At 57.9% G+C, this 19,211-nt stretch overlaps 1 protein-coding gene across 1 annotated transcript; it reads right to left on the bottom strand.

The window, feature by feature from the left end:
- Positions 1-6,942: 6,942 nt before the first annotated feature.
- On the bottom strand, positions 6,943-17,659 carry PSRC1 (proline and serine rich coiled-coil 1). Its single transcript, XM_065403391.1, has 7 exons — positions 17,653-17,659; positions 15,537-15,593; positions 12,247-12,304; positions 10,967-11,510; positions 9,379-9,532; positions 7,749-8,018; positions 6,943-7,025 (listed from the first exon to the last, which is right to left on the bottom strand). The coding sequence occupies exons 1-7, from the start codon at positions 17,657-17,659 to the stop codon at positions 6,943-6,945; spliced, it is 1,173 nt and encodes a 390-aa protein (XP_065259463.1).
- Positions 17,660-19,211: the final 1,552 nt, after the last annotated feature.

The following is a 19,211-nucleotide window of genomic DNA, read 5'->3' as shown; positions in this document are numbered from 1 at the left end:
ATTCCGCCCCACCAACGAGGCCTGGCATGCCCCTCCCCCCCCAAAACAGCCCTGGGGTTGGTCATTGCCACGTGGGGCTGCCTGGCAGAGGGCCAAGTGCCCCAGCTACTGCTGACCCAGACCCCAGGGATCTCACTGTGGCCCCCCCCAGGCCTGACCAGGTGTGGGAACATGAGCGGGGGCTGGGTTGGCCCCACAGTGATCCGGCCCCAGGCCTGAACATGCTGCCATGGTGGTGCTGGGCCTGGAACACCCCTGCATCTCCAGAGCTGGCACGGTGCTGCATGGCGTGCCCGTACCATGCAGTGCTGCTGTGCCGCATGACGCCCCGGGGATCGGGGCAGGGCGCAGGTGGCTGGGGGTGGCTTTGCAGAGCATCTGGGGCAGCTGGGTGAGGGAAGGGCCCCACAGACAGGGCCACGGTCTGCACCTGCGGCAAGCAACAGCAGCAGTCCCCAGCTTGGCAGGCTGGGCCAGGTGCCCGGGGGGTGGGAGGGCAGGAAAGACGCTCCTGGACTGCTATAGGGTCAAGCCCTTAAAGCTGGCTACGGTGGCGGGGTTGCCAGGCCCCCATTGGCAGCGCCAGGCCCTTAGCCAAGGCTGATGGGGGAGGTGAGACCCCTGCTGCTGCATCAGCCAGGCTGTGATTATTGTGGACAACCCCCCCACCCCACACACAAAACAAAGGGGGAGGGCTAACAACCCCCCTGATGCTGAGTGAATGAGGGGCTCCCACGCCACCGGGCGAGGGCCTTGCCACACCTGCCTTTCTGCCTCAAAGCCTTCGTTTTCTACGCCCCCTGACAGCGCTGGCCCAGGGGGCACCCACCAGGACTTTTGGAAAGTGCTTTTTGATATGTGTCCCCAGCCCCTGGGCCGCGGCCAGCCTGTCTCTGCTGCAGGTAGATGGGGAGGTGCTGGGTGGGGTGGGGGGAGAGGAGGGCGGACACATGACACCTCTGTTGACTCTGGTGTAATTGTTAATTTGATGGCGCTTGCTGGATGCTTTTTTATTTAAAGAACCAGCCTGACCCCAGCCTGTGTGCTGCAGTGTCATTCCGCAGCGGGGTTTGAGCCGGTGGGGAGGGGAGTGGGGGGCAAGGGATCTGGGGGCACCCAGTGTGGGATGCTTTTCTCTGAGGGCAGGCGCTCAGCCCCTCCCAGAGCTGCACAAAGGAGGCCCCCCAACCTGCTGGGCGCTTGCGGCGGTGCCCAGGCCAGCGATGGGTCTGCGGGGTTGAACCCTTCCTGGGGTTTTATTTGTAAAGCTGCAACTTGGTCCTGCTGCTGCTAAAATCCTCCCCCCCACTGAGCCAGGTCCCGCATCCCCCGGCAGGCACTGAAGGGCTGAGCTGTTGGGGTCTCAGGAGGGGCACGGTCCCACCAACGGGGGCTGGAGAATCAGTTATTGATGGGGGAGGGGCAAAAATCCCAGATCCCACTTCGGGGGCTTGACCAGCCCCATGGCTGGGCTGGGTGCAGCCAGGAAGGGCCCAACCGCTGGGCATAAGGGGAAGCTGTCCTGTGCCATGAGACCGGCCAGGCCCGAGGCATTACCCTTGTGTGCTGCCCCAAGGATGCCCCCCATCACTTGGGCCCCACATTGGACCTCAGCTCTGCCTCCCACCAAGAACAAGTGGTGCAGGGGGACAGGGACAGGCCCAACCCGTGGCCAGCTCCATGCTGGTTTTGTGGCCCCCTGGCCCCAGCCCTGCTGGATCTGGGGTTTGTTTAGCTGTTGTATTGTGAAGAACAGCTGAGCCCCGACTTGTGGCCTCCTGCGTGAAGCCATGTGCTCTGGGGCCGACTGGGCAAAGCCGTGTGAGGAGCGACCCCCGGGCTCTGGCCCTAACCCCCTGAGCTGTGGGCACACACACACGTGGCTGACTGCTTGTTGCCCTCGGCTCATGGACGCCTGCTGCGGGGGGAAGGCAGGTAGCTGAGGATCTGGGACGCTCTGACCCAGCCTCAGCCGGTGTAAATGGGCTCAGCTGCTGTGAGAGCCCCGGGGGCTCAGGGGCGGATGCCGCCCGGTGGCTCACACGTGACAGCCCCCAGTTAGCTCAGTGCTGGGGGGGGGGGGGCGGGGATCTGTAGAGCATGAGGCAGCACCCTGGCTCTGCTCCCAGCCCCTGGTCTGGGGTCAGGCCCCTCTGGTTACCCCACCCTCACCGCTGTGTCCCCAAAGCCCTGCATCAGCTGGACCCAGGCTCGCCCAGGCACCCTGCTGCCAGAGCCCCCTCCGAGGTGTGGGGCCCGCTGGGGGGATCCAGCGACAGTTCTGCCGAGTGCACAGCCCAGGTGGGTTGTTTTACTGCAGGACTCGGCCTGTGTGTCAATTCAAACCCAGTCCTGGCTGAGAAGCTACTTCGGCCAATGCTGGAGCTTCCCCCCCTGCGGGGTGCACCCCAGGGGGGCGCAGCGGAGCCAAGGCAGGTCCCTGGGTTCTGGGCCAGGCTCTGCAGGGGGTTGAGTTTGGGGCAGGGTCATAGGCACCAGGAGTCCTGGGTTCTGCTCCCACCTATGCTACAGGCTCACTGGGTGACCTCAGGAAAGTCACTAGGACTGAGCCATAGCCCACTGACTCCCATGGAAAGACCCCAGTGGCCCTAATCAGGGCCCCCAATCCTGACTCCCCACTGGGCTGCCAGAAGAGATGATGTCAGGGTGGGGGCAGGGAACTGGAGCAGCAGCACCCCCGAGGCTCGGGGGGGTTCCTAGCACCTGCTGGGGGGGGCTGAGCTCATCTGGCTTGAATTTGCTCCCCTACCCCCGTAGGGGCGGGGGGGGAGCTCTGCCTCCCGCTGCTGACCCACCCTCTCCCCCCCGTAGATGAGCCTTTTCCACCATGTCCTAGCCACCAAAGCCGCCTGCCTGGCCCAGGAGTGGGGCTTCGAGAAGAGGGGCCCAGTGTGAGTCTTCCCCCTCCCCCCCAGTGCCTGGCACACTGCAGCAGCACAGCATGGGAAGTGCTGACTGAGGCCTGCTCCCAGAAGGAGAGAACCTGGGGGTGTTTCTTGGGGGTGGGGCAGCTCTGCTAGGGGAACAGCCCCTGCCCCCTCAGTGTGCTGCAGGGGTAGGTGTGGGGTGTTGTGGGGGAGGGGGGCTGTATTGTGCAGGGGGGTCTGTAGGTAGCAGTTTGGGTGTGGGCAGGGTTGGTGTGGGGATGGGCAGGGGAGGGATTGGTGCGGGCGGGGTCAGCGTCTCTGGCCTGGCCTGCCCCCTCTGCCTGGCGCAGGCTCACTGGGTGACCTCAGGAAAGTCCCTAGGACTGAGCCATAGGCACCTGCCTCCCATGGAAAGACCGCAGTGGCCCTGCACAGGGCCCCCATGCCCAGCTCCCCACTGGGCTGCCAGAAGAGGTGATGTCAGGGTGGGGGCAGGGAGGCCCATGCCCCGGCTGAGCTGGTGCAATGGAGCCGGAGCAGCAGCACCCTGGGGCTCAGGGCGGGTGTCCTAGCACCTGCTGGGGGGGGCTGAGCTCATCGGGCTTGAACTTGCTCCCCTGCCCGGGCCAGAAGGCGACAATTACACGGGAGCTGCTCTGCTGGCGGGAGCACCCGCGCTGGGTGACAAGGCACCAGCGCAGCCCCAGCAGCTCCCTACATGCGTTAATGCCCTGGGCCCGACTCTCCCAGGTCTGCAGAGGGGGTTACTCTGCAAGGAAAGGGAGCCAGAGGCCCAGCTCCCACAACAGGCTGCCCGGGATGGGCCTCTCCATAGGGCTGGACGCTGCTTGCCAGGGCCCTGCTCAGTTCTCTCCCCAGCCCAGCTGCTGCCTTGCGGGAAAGAGACCAACAGCCACCGGCTTTGTTTAAAAATAGAGTGTATTAAAGAGAGAGAGTCAGGTACGGAGCCGAGCCCTTCTGCAAGCGTTAGTGTTTCAATGCCCATAAACAGAGTAAAATAGCTCCTCTTTTAACAACGCTTGTGCCAGGTAGCTAGGGCCAGCCGCCACGGGGGGCTCAGTTCACACCAGCGCCAGTGTTCGCAGACCCACCTGAAGCATGGGGGAGATTTTCCGAACAGCTGGAAACCTGCAGCCCCTCTGAAGATCAGGCCACAGGTGGCTCCGGCTGGCTCCCAAGAACGCGGGCCCCAGATCAGCTGAGCCGCTTTCGGCTCGGATACTACCTCCAGGGGCCTCTCCGAGGCTCAGGCCCCAGTTACAGAGCCTGGGGGGCGCTGCTGCGCAGCACGAGATGGTCTTGGCTAACACAGGATCCTAGTCCCCCCCATCCCCGAGCTCCCACACCGAGAATCCAGAGCAGAGCAAAGGGACGGTCCGGCTGTGCTGCGCCCATCGGGGCTCTTTGCTCAGCCTGAAGCTAGACTGACAGGTTGTGGGTCAGCTTCACGGCATGAGCCAGGGGTGTGGTGGGTCTAGGGATCCAGCGCTGGAGGGGGAAGGGTTAATGTTACAATACAGGGCCAGGACCTCCCACCCCTGTGGAATGGAGGTAGCTCTGCTGCAGCTGATAGAGAGACACCAGTTTACACCAGCTGAGGATCTGGCCCAGCTTTCACAGATTTGTTTACACACACACACACACACACACACACACACACACACGATGACCTGGGACCAGATTCTGCCGCCCCTACTGCAGCTGGGCTGGATTTTCATCCCCACGCCGGCACCTTTCTGCCAGGGCAGCGAGGCCCCTGGGACAGGGAAGGATGTTCCAGCCCCACTGCAAGCAGTGGGGACGTGCTCACAGGAAGTAACTCACAGCAGGAGCGAAGGCAGCCCTGGAAACCCAACTCATTTGTGGGCCTAACCTGCCTGCCAGGGTGGGCTGCCCAGAGCCCTAGTGCCCTGTGCCAGGGTCTATACCAGGGCCCTAGTGCCACTCCTCCATCCTTCAAAAACAGTTGGGTCAGACACCTGAGTTTTCAACCACAGGAATTTGGGATGAAGTGTCTCTAATTTCCAAAGAAATTTTCCAGTTTTTGTTGAGAAACTCATCCCAAAACTAAGTATTTTGATTCTGAAATGCAGTCGTGGTGCTTCATGCACCCGTTGTCCTCTATTGCCTGGGCTCCCTGGCAGGGCTAAGACCATAAGAATGGCCCTACTGGGTCAGACCAAAGGTCCATCTAGCCCAGTATCCCGTCTTCCGACAGTGGCCAATGCCAGGTGCCCCAGAGGGAATGAACAGAACAGGGAATCATCAAGTGATCCATCCCGTCGCCCATTTCCAGCGTCTGGCAAAGAGAGGCTAGGGCCACCATCCCTGCCCATCCAGGCTAATAGCCATTGATGGACCTATCCTCCATGAACTTACCTAGTTCTTTTTTGAACCCTGTTATGGTCTTGGCCTTCACAACATCCTCTGGCAAGGAGTTCCACAGGTTGACTGTGCGTTGTGTAAAGAAATGCTTCCTTTTGTTTGTTTTAAACCTGCTGCCTACTAATTTCATTAGGTGACCCCTAGTTCTTGTTTTATGAGGAGTAAATAACACTTCCTCATTTACTTTTTCCACACCAGTCATGATTTTATAGACCTCTATCATATCCTCCCTTCGTCGTCTCTTTTCCAAGCTGAACAGTCAGTCCCAGTCTTTTTAATCTCTCAGATGGAAGCTGTTCCATGCCCCTACTCATTTTTGTTGACCTTTTCTGTACCTTTTCCAACTGTAATATAGTTTTTTGAGACATTTCCCATCATGCCCCATGGTCTCTCCTCTTGGTGAGAGGAGGCCATGCATGATGGCAAATGCCAGGCCAGAGCAAGTAATGGAGGCAGAATCCAATCAGGGAGCCTGGCACACAGAGATTGGGAGTGTGAGGCACCCAAACTACAATTCCCATGAGGCACTGCTTCCCCTTTCCATGGTGCACCATGGGAGATGTAGTCTGACCAGGGAGCTTAACCTTTAGAGAACAACGGGGCACAAGACACCTGAACTACAACTCCCTCAAGGCACTGCGGCAGCATTTCAGAATCAAACTACTTTGGATTTTGATTTTCCAGGGAAGCCCCGTTTCCTGGCCCGCTCCATCTATAACCACTAAACACGTAGGGAGGCAGCCGCCATATGAGATCAGGCGAGGCCAGCATGGTCCACACGCACGGAACAAGTTCAGCATTTCCCACTCCTCCATCTAAAAAGCAAAGTAAAACTAACCACGACCCCCCCGAAGCGCCTTCACTCCGGAGGCTCAAAACTGGGGAGTTCAGGCTGCCAGCCTAGCAGGTGGCGGTCCTGAGTTCTCCTGTGTCCTCCAAGCTGGCATGTGCTGCTGACAGATGCCCGGGCACAGCAAGACAATGCCCCGCAGGCAGGTGAAGGGTCAGTCCGGTTCTGCCAGCACGAGGAGGATCGGGGTCTCGGCGGTGTCTGGTCCCAAACCGTTTTATCGCAGTCCAGTGTCAGGGCAGGAAGCCGAGTGAGGCAGGCCACATGGACTTGGGGGCGTCAGACATCCATCAATGGGCGCAGATGGCCAGGGGGAGGAAGATTAAAGACCAAAGCCCATGTGCTGGGACGACATGGATCCAGGTTTTCCAGAGAGCTCAACACCCACCATGCAGAGCCCTGCTGCAAACCTGGCTCAACTGGGGGTGCTGGGCCCTTAGCGCTGGGGGATCCTGGGCCAAAGCCAAAGTGATTTCTCAGGGAGCAGCCCCAGGCCGGCGGGGAGGACAAGTGGCTGTAGGGTTAATGAACAAGACAGCCACTGACGGGCTGCAGAACACACAGGGCGAGATGGACAGCTTCTGCCACAGGAATCCTGCAGCGAGGTGGCTGCAACCTAGGCCTGGCCACAGGCAAGGACTCTGCTCTCACCGACGGGCAGCTTTGCTCCTGAAGTGTCCATGCAGTTACGTAGGAAGCCTGCAGGCGGCGCTAGCCCTGGGGCAAACCGCTCTCAGGGATTGCTCTGATCTGCAGCTCTGCTCCCATACGGCTCACACCCCACACTGCGGGAGAGCTTTACCTCAGAGAGCTGGGCAAGGTCACCTTCCGGGGCGGCTGCAGCCTGCTGCCTGGAGGGGCTGCCCGCTGGGGGCCGGGGCCTGCGGGCAAAGGAAAAAGTCAGCAGGAAGCGCAGCCCAGCCGGAACGTCTGAGCCTCTAGGGCACAAGGATACAGGATGCTGCTGAGATCTCTCTCCAGCACCAGATGGCCCGGGCCACTGGGGCTCCTGGCCAGCAGCTCGGGGGCCTGGGCTAGGCTGGGGAATTGGTTCTGGCAAACCTGGCAGTAACCTGGGCAGCGTCACTGCTTGGAAATGGAGATCCAGTTCCAGGTGCCACCAAGTGGCACCCTATGGGCATCAGGGCACGAGCCAACCGCTTAGACCGTTGTAACAATGCAGAGACACTTCCATGCTCCTGGGGGGAGGGGCAGCCCAGCTAGAGCTTGTGTGCCCACAAAGCTCCAGCCTGGGACAGGATCCCAGGGGGCGGGGTGGGCCACCCCCCCGTTTACACTCTGCAAGCGGCTCCAGCTCCCAGCAGGACTAGGGGCCGCGGGGCTGCTCTGGGGGGCTGGGCGGGGCTGACATGGGCACAGCCAGGCTGGCTCAGGGGTGGCGTCTATGGGGGAGGCACTAATTGCCCAGGGAAGGGCTGCCTTGGCCCCCTGCTAACGCAGAGTCTTGCTAACTCAGACCCAGACCCAGTCCCAGCCCAGCGCGAGCAGGACACGGGAGCTCCCCGCGGGTCTGTCCCAGTCCCCAATCCTGGGGCGAGTGACGTGCTCTGCTTGCCCCCCCCCCCCCCCCCCGGGGCTCTCACCTCTCTGTCCGGCTGCGCTCGGCAGCACCCTCCTGCCAGCTGAGCCATGGCCCATGGGCTGCGGCTGGCTGGGCCTCCTGGACACGGCAGCCCTGCTCAGGACGACATTGCGACTGGCTGGCTTGGGGATGCCGCTGGGCATCAGGTGGCGACTCGTGGGCACAGGGGCGGCCGTGCTCGTGGCCTGGGTCTGGTGGGCATGTGCACTGCGGGCAGGCCCGGCGCTGGCTGGGAGCTGGGGAGCATCATCCCTGGAGGCCTTAGCCCGACCTGATGGGGCAGAAAGGAAAGCAGGAGCCATTAAGGCTGAATTCAGGCAGGTCCCAAGAGAGCCCCCCATGCCCCCCTTTCCTTGGGTGGGGGGCACCCTTACTCCCACCCCCACTCGCAGTCCCTTAGGGGCTCTGCCACCCCCTCAATCCCCAGTCACTGGAGGGGCCTGCTGCTACCCCCCACAGGAGCTCCACCATTACCCCTCCCCACCCCGCTCACAGTCCCTCGGGGCTGCCAATAGCCCCCCATCACCCGAGGCTCCACAGTTACTGCCCCTGCTCGTAGTCCCGGATGCCGACTGGCTTTTAAAGCCCGAGCCTGGCCCTGGACTCCCCCCACAGCCCCTGATCACTGAGTGCAGATCGCTGACCGAGGGGCCAGGGCCTGAACATGTTTGTCCTGATTCCGCTGCTGCGATCCCCATCTTCCCCTGCCCTCCCTCGGCTCCCACTCCAGGCAGCAGCCGATCTTGCCAGTGGCTGCAGGTGACAGTGACTGAGATCCGATTCTGCACCCCCTTTCCCCCTCTGCAGCCACAGCACTTCGAGGCCTGGCGCCCGACAGATCCTCACATCAGGCTGTCTCAGAGCCACGAAATGTGGCTGCCAACAACTGCCGGCACAAAGCGCAGTGGCTAGCTCGAGACCTGGGTGACATCCGGGGCTGACTCTTTGGGCTACTGGAGGGACCTGATTTGATGGCTGGTTCCTGGGAAGCGTGGGCTTGTCCCTGGCCCTGATGGCTCAGCAGAATGGGTTAGCAGCACTTCTCTGGAGCTGGTCCATGCTGGAGGCCAACCCAGTCCCAGCCAGCCCGTCCTGCTTGGCACATGACAATTATTTTCCAGGCATAAAAACCCATTTTGTTTTCTTCTCCCCACTGGAAGGAGGCCCCTCCCAGAGCAGGGCACTAGGGGGCACTGGCTCCCTGCTGGATGAGAAGGGCGTGCAAGGGTGGGAGTGGATTCCCAGGGACCTCATGCGAGACACCCTGAGGCCGGCTCTGGCAGGGGCAGCAATAGGGACCTGCAAACACACGGCCATTCAGGGACACATCCTGCCTGGGACGTCTATACCCTGGGATCCCAAATCCTCCCCACAAAGGCAGAGGGGCAGCGCAGCCGATCTGCTACTGATGAACCTGGGAGGCATCGGCCCCTGCCCCTCTGCATGGGCCCACGCTGCCCCCAGTGCCCACTACGTGCTAGACGGTGCAGGGCCCGGCTCGGTGGCACACAGGGATGCAGACCCCCCCGATCCCATGCTGCCGCTGCACGGCATGCCCCGCACAGAGGGCGAAGCGAGCAGGATCAGCCCCCCACCCCCATGCTCAGCAGTGTGCTCGGAAGCCTGGTTACCTGCACTTGCTTCCTGAAGTGGTTCTGCTCTCCTGCGGGGCGGCGAGGGCTCCTGTGCAGGGCGGGGCTGGGCGGGGGACGACCTGGGGCCCATCGGTTCTCTCCTCCCCGCTGCGGGCGACGCACGGCTGTGGGGCGGGTCCTGGAGGCTCAGCTAATGCGGCAAGAGGGATAAAGTGAGGTGAAGCGGTGATCAGACACCTGCCTCTCCCTGGCGACCGAAACCCCAAAGCACACTGCAGTCTTCAAACTGACATAGCAATAACCTGGGGGGTCAGGCAGTCACCTCTGGGGGGCGGGACAAGGCTCCACAGCAGCAGCAGAGGATTGGGTGGCGGGGGGAGGGGGAAGAGATACTGTCTCCAGCTGTAGCTCTGTGGGAGTTCAGGAGGCAGAACATGCTGGAGGTCACACTCCTGATGCCAGGGCATCTTTTAAGACCCATAAGCGGCCAGGGCCTCGGTTTTAGATCCCATCTGAACGACCACCCCGGGTAGCAGCACAGGGCCCCCCTTAGGGCCGCACTGGGGCATAGGAGACAGCAACCCCCACTGGGCCCCCACTCCTCCCTGCAGCCCCTCGGTGCTCCTGAGAGGTCCCCCACTCCTCCCTGCAGCCCCTCGGTGCTCCTGAGAGGTCCCCCACCCCTGTGCTGACCTGGCCCAGTCCCATTCAACTTGGGAATCCCGACAGCCCAGCAGCGATGTGAGCCCAGGGACTGGGCACCCTTAAGTGACACGAGAGAGCCCACACCCAGTGCCCCACACGGGTCCCTACACGTTAGCACCTGCTGCCTGCACACCCGCAGGCTCGGTTCATTCAAACAGTTCCCCCAAAGGCACTGCCACGAGCCCAGCTCTTGCTCTGGCTGCCGCATGGGATGCCCCAGTTCAGCTCACTGCCCTGGTTTTTCAGCCCCAGGGCCAGCAGGAGGAACCCCAACCTCCTGAGGACACCAAGAGGTGAACGTTTCATGCCAGGGGACTGGCTCCACTTTACAGGAGGGAAAGCTGATAAATACTTTGCTCTTGGACAGCACTTTGCATGGCGGGAAAGTCATGACTTGCCATGGACAAACGGGAGGCCTCCCTCAGGGAAGGGCTGGGTCAAAGCCAGTTGTTTAGGCAGAATTTAAAGTTTTCGCTTGTTGAACTAGAGTTCCTTGATCTTATGCTTGGGAGGCCAAACCTCCCTCACGTGACCTGGGTGCAGCGCTGCCTGCCTGAGTCTGCAGACAGACTGGGCCGGTGCCGCTGGTGCTGCTCAAAGCTCTTCGCAGGTGCCTGCAGTTTGAAAGTAGACACCTGTGGTCAGTTTCATGGCTGCTACTGGGAACTGTGGGCAGCAGAGAAATTTACAAGCATTGGGTCTTGGCATGAGCGTTGTGCAGTGCCAGGAAGGCACCGGGACCCAGACACGGAGCAGCAGATCAGGAGGTTCGCGGTGGATGGGAGAGAACGCTCCTTCACCCTTCTGGCAGGAAGGGGGGCTGAGTTCCAGACTAACCCCTCACCTGCCAGAGCTGGCCATGGAGGACAGAGCCCCACGCAGGCCCCCCAGCACCTCCCCTTCTCAGCAGCCCATCTACCTTCTTGCTGCTCTGAGGTCTCTTTGTGGGCGACAGAGCAGGGCCCTTGCTGGGGGTGGATTTCTTACGGAGCCGTTCGCTGCCAGCGGAGCAGCTGCCCAGCTTGTGTCGGAGGCGGGGGGGAGTCAGCGTTGCTCTGGCACATGGCGAGGGGCTTTTCCCCAGGGGGAGGGGCGTTCCTGGCTCCACGGTGGGCAGCAGCGCCCTGACAGGGCTGTTCTTCACCACGAAGGTCTCGCGCCGGGGGCTCCGGGGGCTCGCCCGCTCCTTGTGCAGGAGCCGCGCGGGCATAAGGGGCTCCCCGGCTGGACCCAGCGCCCTGGAGCTGGCGTTTTCCTTCTCCTGCAGGCTGCATCTCTCCAGCTGCACGGCCAGCCGGTTGGCCTCCTTCACGATCTCCTCCAGCTTCTCGGGACTCAGCGGGCTCCATCGGGCCAGGCACTCTCTGGCGCCCTCCCTCTGCTGCACGTTCAGGTCGAGCCTTTGTGCCACGCCCCTGTCAACGTGCCGGAGCTCCTCCTCCTCGACACGCTCCTCCTCCTGGCTGTGGGGGCAAAGCTACGGTTACCAGAGCCCGGACGGAGCGGAGACCACCCAGCTCCGCACGGCTCAGGCTACAGCCGGAGACAGGGAAGTATTTCCTCTTTCCAGCTGCACCTTGGTTACTAACTGGAGCCAGTCAGAGCCTGGCTGACCTGCCTGGGTGGGACTTGCCCTGCCCTTCGTACGTGTCTGACCTGGCAGCTTTACGGCTTTGCAGTGGCTGATCAGATTTACCACTCAAGGGGCTGACCCTGTGTGCGCACCAGTAACTGTCCGCCCACGACTGGTCCCAGCGAAGGCAGGAGGTCTGCTTCCATGTTGGCAGGGTCAGACCCCAGGAGAGCAGCTGGCCCAGAGGGATGCTTGTGGCTGAATCCCACCATGTTTGTCAAGGATACAAGGGGCCAGGCATAGCTTTTTTGGCAAGTTAAGGCTGAAGCACCGCAAGCCCAGTTTTCTCGCTCCTCCTGTGCCAGGTTCCCAGAGCCACAAGGCCCGACACCCTGCCAGCGTGGAGTGAGGCGGGAGGGGCATGGACAGAGCTCTGCCCTCCTAGCAGGCTTTCCACTCAGCGCCATCGGCGTGATCAGAAACCTGGGAGGGCCCTTCAGTGCACAGAGACAGAAAACGTTAAGGGGAATGGATAATAAACCAGACCCGCAGCTGGTGTAATTCAGCTGTTGGCTTCACTGACAGGTTGACTGACACCAGCCGAGGTTCTGGCCCTTCAATCTTACCTGTCTGAAGGAGAAGACAGACCAAAGTCAAACTTCTCATCGGTGATAAATTTTATATCTGGAAAGAAATATTGATCCATTGTTAATTGGTTGAAACTACAGTAAAGAGCTGAATTATCAGACACAGAGATGAACACAATATGTTGGGGGGGGGGGGGGGGGGAAGAGTCAACGTAGCTTTTGTAAAGGGAAATCATGCTTCACCAATCTACAAAAATTCTTTGAGAGGGTCAAACAAACATGTGGACAAGGGGGATCCAGTGGATATAGGGTACTTGGATTTTCAGAAAGCCTTTGACAAGGTCCCTCACCAAAGGCTCTTACACAAAGTAAGCTGTCAGGGGATAAGAGGGAAGGTTCTCTCATGGATTGGTAACTGGTTAAAAGATAGGAAACAAAGGGTAGGAATAAATGGTCAGTTTTCAGAATGGAGAGAGGTAAATAGTGGTGTCCCCCAGGCAGGGGTCTGTTCTGGGCCCAGTCCTATTCAACATATTCATAAATGATCTGGAAAAAGGGGCAAACAGTGAGGTGGCAAAATTTGCAGATGATACAAAATTGCTAGTTTAAAGCTGACTGGGAAGTGTTACAAAGGGTTCTCACCAGTGTTCCCTCTAATTTTTCCCCACACATCACTGCCATATTGGTGCACATAACAAAATTCATGTGGCGGGGGTGGGGCCAAGGGGTTCAGAGTGTAGGAGGGGGCTCAGGGCTCGGGCAGAGGGTTGGGGTCGCAGGGGGAGGGGGGCTCCAGCTGGGGATGTGGGTTCTGGGGTGGGACCAGGGATGAGGGGCTCAGGGCTGGGGCAGAGGGTTGGGGTGCAGGGAGATGAGGGCTCTGGCTGGGGGTGCGGGCTCTGGGGTGGGGTTGGGGATCAGGGGTTTGGGGTGCAGGCTGTCCTGGGGCTACGGCAGGGAGAGAGGACTCCCCCCCACTCTCTCTCCCAGCGGCAGCACCTGGACTGGGGGGGAGAGGCGCCTCTTCCTGCCGCAGTAGCTCCAGGGCTGGGGCTGCGGGATAGGCGCCTCTCACCCCGCTGCTGCAGGTCCGGGCCGGGGTTGGGCTGGGGGAGGGGCGCCTCTCACCCGGCTGCCGCAGGTCTGGGCCGGGCTGGGTTGGGGCATCTCTCCCTGCTGCAGCCTGAGCAGCGCTTAATAGGCTGCTACGGAGCCGCGCAGCTTAGAGCAGGGGTTCTCAAACTGGGGGTCGGGACCCCTCAGGGGGTCGTAAGGTTATTACCTGGGGGGTCGTGAGCTGTCAGCCTCCACCCCAAACCCCGCTTTGCCTCCACAATTTATAATGGTGTTAAATATATTTTAAAAGTGCTTTTAATTTATTGGGGGGGGGGGGGTCGCACTCAGCGGCTTGCTGTGTGAAAGGGGTCACCAGTACAAAAGTTTGAGAACCACTGGCTTAGAGGGAACTTAGGTTTTCACTAAACTGGATGGCTGGAAAACAAAATGGCAGATGAAATTCAATGTTGATAAATACAAAGTAATGCAGATTGGAAAACAGAATCCCAGCTATACATACAAAACGATGGGTCCTAAACTAGCTGTTAGTGCTCAAGAAAGATCTTGGAGTCATTGTGGATGACAGAGAGAGGGGCAGCCGCCGCTCACCGGCCATCCAGCTCTGAAGACAGCGCAAAGCAAGGGTAGCAGTATTGCAACCCCCCTACAATAACCTTGTGACACCCCCCCGACCCTTCCCTCCCACAACTCCTTTTTGGGTCAGGACCCCTACAATTACACCACCATGAACATTCAGATGTAAATAGCTGAAATCGTGACATTTATGATTTTTGAAATCCTATGACCATGAAATCGACCAAAATGGACTGTGAATTTGGTAGGGCAACAAAAAGAGTTTGGGGCATAAAACAACTTCCGTATGAGGAGAGGTTAATAAGACTGGGACTTTTCAGCTTGGAAAAGTGACGACTAAGGGGGGATATGATTGAGGTCTATAAAATAATGACTGGTGTAGAGAAAGTAAATAAGGAAGTGTTATTTGTCCCTTCTCGTAACACAAGAACTAGGGGTCACCAAATGAAATGAATAGGCAGCAGGTTTAAAACAAACAAAAGGAAGTTTTCTTCACACAACGCACAGTCAACCTGTGGAACTCCTTGCCAGGGGATGTTGTGAAGACCAAAATCATAAACTTGGTTCACAAAAGAGATCAGTTCCTGGATAATAGGTCCATCTATCAATGGCTATTAGCCAGAATGGGCAGGGACACAACCTCATACTCTGGTGTCCCTAAAACTTTGACTGCCCAAAAGCTGGGACTGCACAACAGGGGATGGATCGCTCAATAAATACCTTGTGAAGTACCTGGCATTGGCCACTGTCAGAAGACAAGATACTGGGCTCGGTGACCCATGGGTCTGACCCAGTATGGCCATTCTTGTGTAATCAAGAGAACTTATCTGGTGTCCAACGACTTGGTATCAAAGTTCACATGGGGACACTAGCTAGGAGTAAGGCAAAGAGATTCAGGGCCTGGGGTAGACTGAAGCAGCACCACTGACTTCAGTGGAATTACATCAATCTACGCCGCTGTGCACCTGGCCCCTGATTCTCAGAGGTGCTGAGCCCCCACAGCCATCGCGGAAGTCGCTGAATGGCAGACCTCCACCTCCAGAGCTCCAGCCCTAGGTGACTTGTCAAGGTCCCACAAAGTCTGTGCAGAGCCAGGAACTGAATCCCGCTTTCCCCAGGACCCTGATTCTGCTGCCACTTGCACTGGTGTAAATCAGGAGCGATGGCATCGAAGGCAATAGCGTTCCACTGAGGAAAGACCAGGATTAAGCCCAGAATCATGACACCTGGGCTTGTAGTGCTGCACAATGATCCCAGGGCCAGTCGCCATTAGGGGACCCTCGCACACCTGGACGTTTTAATCAAAGCAGCCCATCAATCTGATTTCCCAGTAGTCCGTTCTCTCAGTTTGGTGCTGCTCATGTTTGTCCTGAGTCTCTCAGGCAGCCCCAAACCGCCCCTCGATCAGGTTACTGGGCCCCACCCCTTTCTGGGTACAAGGACAGCCGTGATGAGATTGCACAGACATGCCTGCAGCTGGAGAGAGTCATGTTATGGGGCTAGCGGGGGGGGATCAAGCAAACGGGTCACCTCCAGATCTACCAACACGCTAAAAGCTCCTTCCAATGGAGCAGTCGCCTGGCGAAGTGCAGCAGGAATAAGTTACCTGAGTTTCTCTGCACAGCAACAAACCTAAAACCAGGCCAAACTCACTTTGTCAGTCATGTTCCAGCCCCTACCTTCTTCTTCTGCCATCTCCATTTTTCCAGGGAGCATCAAGGTGGACCAGGGACTATCTGAAAGAGAAACATGCAAAAGGGTGAATTAGATCTACCCCGCACTATGCAAACCGCAAGGGGCTGTGACGTTACACCCCATATTCTTCATAGAAATATGGTTATGGAGTGAATATGCAAGATGGGTTTTGTAAGGTCTCATTGGAAAGGTTCTGATTTCCTGAATGCGATTATCCAATTTGTGTGCCTGGATCATTTCTGAATCTAAAGTTGACTCTGAAGTTCTGAATCTACATATTGACTATGGAACAATTACAACTGGGTGTGTATTTGGGAGACACCCACCAGACAACAGGCCATCAGCCTTGATGGGCCATTAGGAAGAAACAATAAGACTTTGAAGATACTTATTTCTCTCCTTACTGAGGGCTTGTCTACACTGGCAAGTTTCGTGGCCAAAAACTGCCTTTTGGCAACAACAACAACAAAAAGAGCATATACACGACAATGGGACAAAAATATTCCATCCCTGAGAGAGCGAGCGCGTGCGCCAGTGTAGACACTGCTGATTGTTTTGTGGACAGAACTGGCTTTCCCCCAGTATCCCACAATGCCTGCCCTGATCGCTCTGCTCAGTGTTTCGATCTCTGCTGCCCTGCAGGTATGCGCCCTCCCCTTTCAAAGCTCCGGGAAGTATCTGTGTGCTGCTCCCTTTGGGGAACAAACAAAGAGCAAATCACTGGACTGCTCCTGTTCTGCCCGGCACTAGGAACACAGACTACTGCTGCGGGGGGACGGGGACATTCCTCAACAGGGAGAGCTCACAGAGCTACTCGTGATGCGGCTCTCGGCAGCTGAGGGGGCTGTGGGAGAACTCACGCAGCGATCAGCTCCTCCTTCTCACAACACTGCACTGTGGGATACATGGCCATGGTGCATTGCTCACCCTGTCCACGATGGGTGTCCCCAGTGTGGACATGATCTGCCGACAGAGGGAGCAGGTGTGAACACCCTTTGGCAAGTTTTGTTTGTTGACTTTTGGGTGTCGACATAAGTTTTGTCAATAACATTTGGTAGCGTAGACAAGCCCTGAGAGGTGTCCCGGGATGTAGCTGTGACACTACTAGGTCAGGTGGTCCTGTCACCTGGTACCAACCACCACCTTGGACATCTAGTAATTTTCCACTAAAAGGAGGGGGAGGTCAAGCCTGGGAAACAAAAGATTCCCGCCTTATGTAAATCTTATTGAAGGCTGGGGAGTAAGGCAAACAGGACTCTCCCTTCACTGCCTTCCCACCTGAGAAGAAAGACTGCTGAAAGCACCTGAAGAGACAAAGGAACTAACCTGAGGAAAGGCAAGGGCTGAGTCCAGACAAAGGGCTGGTCTACACTGGCAACCCACGATAGCGCTGTCACGTGGCTTGTGTGGTCACGGCAGAACAGAGCTCTCCCAGTTTTTTCACACCCCTGAGCGAGAAAGTTACAGAGCTGTAAAGTGCCAGTGTAGACAAGCCCTTAGACTATGTCTACACTGGCAATTGAGCGACAAAACTTTTGTCATTCAGAGGTGCTAAATCCCCCCCTCCCCAAAAGACAAAAGTTTGTGCGATTTCTAACTGGGGGGTGGGGGGGGAAGAAGTTGTGCATCTCTCTCTTCACATTGAGGGAGAAGGCGAATTTTTATGAGCTCACGCTGTGCAGATCTTTCTATACAGCACAAGACAATATGATCTTGGCTGTATTTTCCAGAGCGAAGCTGCACTTGAGTGCTGGGCAATTTCCTAGCTGAACCGTCTCATAGAGAGCGGGTGCTCCCTACCTGTGTGTGCTGCCAGAGAGCCTGATTCAGCAAAACAGGGAGAGGGAGCCCAGGCTAGTGGAGCAGGCGGGCTCAGTGAAATCCCAGTACCTCAGGTGGCATCCCATAAGGGGGGTTTAACTCATCACAGGGGCATCTGTATTGCAACCACAGACTGGTCATTTTGGATGAGCAGTAACAACTTTTAAGCCATTACACGTATCCACACGAAAACTCACAGCCCGTGGACAGAGATACAGCAAGATCCTGGAAGGTGCTGTGGTCAAACAAACAATCACTTCCATCGGAAACATTCCTCACCTGTCATTGTGGCAAGGACCCCTTACTAGGAAGCTTAAACATAACGATTTGTTTCTGTTTTTTCCAGCTTGGGCATTTGCCAGCCCTGCACGTATATCATCGTTCCCCACACGACCAATGTGTATGTGGGGGCAGGGGTTTAATCAGTTTCCCCTGCGGTTGTGGGAGCCGTCAAACAGCAACAGAGGAGAGAAAAACACTTGAAAAACCATCTAGTTGTAAAGCCACAAAAATAAGCAGGGGCAACTCCCTCTCCCAGAAGAGATCAGCCCTTCCCAACAGCATCTGATTCCCACGTTTGCCAACAAGCCCCACACACACTGGAAGCTGAGCTCTTTAGGTGCTAGTTCATTCTCAGCCCACTCCCACCTGCTCATTTGTTCCTGCTCACTCATGTCAGGCTAGCAGCACCGATTTCCTGTAAGTAAATCAGGCAGAGCATCGGAGCATTGATTTAGAACACCCACAATGCTCCTGGCCTCGGCAAACAGACACAGGCTGGGCAAACTGGGACGTTTTCCCTCCGCTGACACTTAACACCTCGACAACTCTTCCTTTTACCTCGTCAGTATCTACCAGCCCCCAGCCTCTGAGCACCTTACAGTCACAGCACATTGCCCCTTGTAACGCCCCCGGGAGGCAGGGCAGGGCTGGTAGCCCCATTGCACAGAGGCCCACAGAGACTAAAGGACTTGCCCCAGGTCCCGTAGGGAGTCTGTTGCAGGGCAGAGAATTGGATGCAGATGCTCCAAGCCCAGGGGAGCACCCTAACCACTGGGCAATCCTGCCTCTCGCTGCACAGGTTCACAGCCCTGGACAAACAGCGACTAACCCTTGCAGCCCATCAGGTCGGCTTGTGGGGGAGCAATTTTCCCAAGGCTAAACAGCGAGTCAGTGGCAGAGCTGGGAACTGAACCCAGAACACCCCACCCTGTGCTCAGACACCTATTGCCACAGGAGTAAACCTGGAAGCCAGAGATCATTAAGAAACATGGGGGGAGGTCCCCTAGTGAGGGGTAGGTACAGCTCACCCGTTCTCTCCAGGGTGCTGAACACTGCTTCTTCTCTACCAGCCTCTGAGTAGGACCCTGGTACATCTGCAGCCTCCCTCGCGCCCTCTGGCTGCTGGATGGAAGAAGTGAAAGTGACTTGATCCTTGTCACTGTCCCCAGGCTCACAGGGCTCTGAGTAGCAGCCATGAAACTGACCAGAGACGTGTTCATTTTACACTCATGCTTGGGAAAGCTTTGAGCAGCTGCGGAGACACAGGAGAGGCTGCAGACTCAAGCCATTTCTACTACAAAGTGACTGACACAAGTCTCATCAGCATACAGCTGCCGAAGCTTGTACATGGCTTGGACACACAGATACTTGGCTGCTTGCGTTGGCGCTGTATGCTCGCCAGGAGTGCTTGCGTCGATGCAAAGTGCAGTGGACTGTGGATATGTGCCATGTGTTGCTGTCTGGTGTGAGGCCTCTGGGGAATTATCACAACGTGTTGTGGGATAGAAATGACTCGCCATGGGATCATTGGGAGCTCAGGGTGAAGTTCCCAGCAT

The sequence above is a fragment of the Emys orbicularis genome, chromosome 4 (genome assembly GCF_028017835.1).
Source record: "Emys orbicularis isolate rEmyOrb1 chromosome 4, rEmyOrb1.hap1, whole genome shotgun sequence".
Lineage (NCBI taxonomy): Eukaryota > Metazoa > Chordata > Testudines > Emydidae > Emys > Emys orbicularis.
This window is presented reverse-complemented; position numbering and strand designations above follow the sequence as displayed.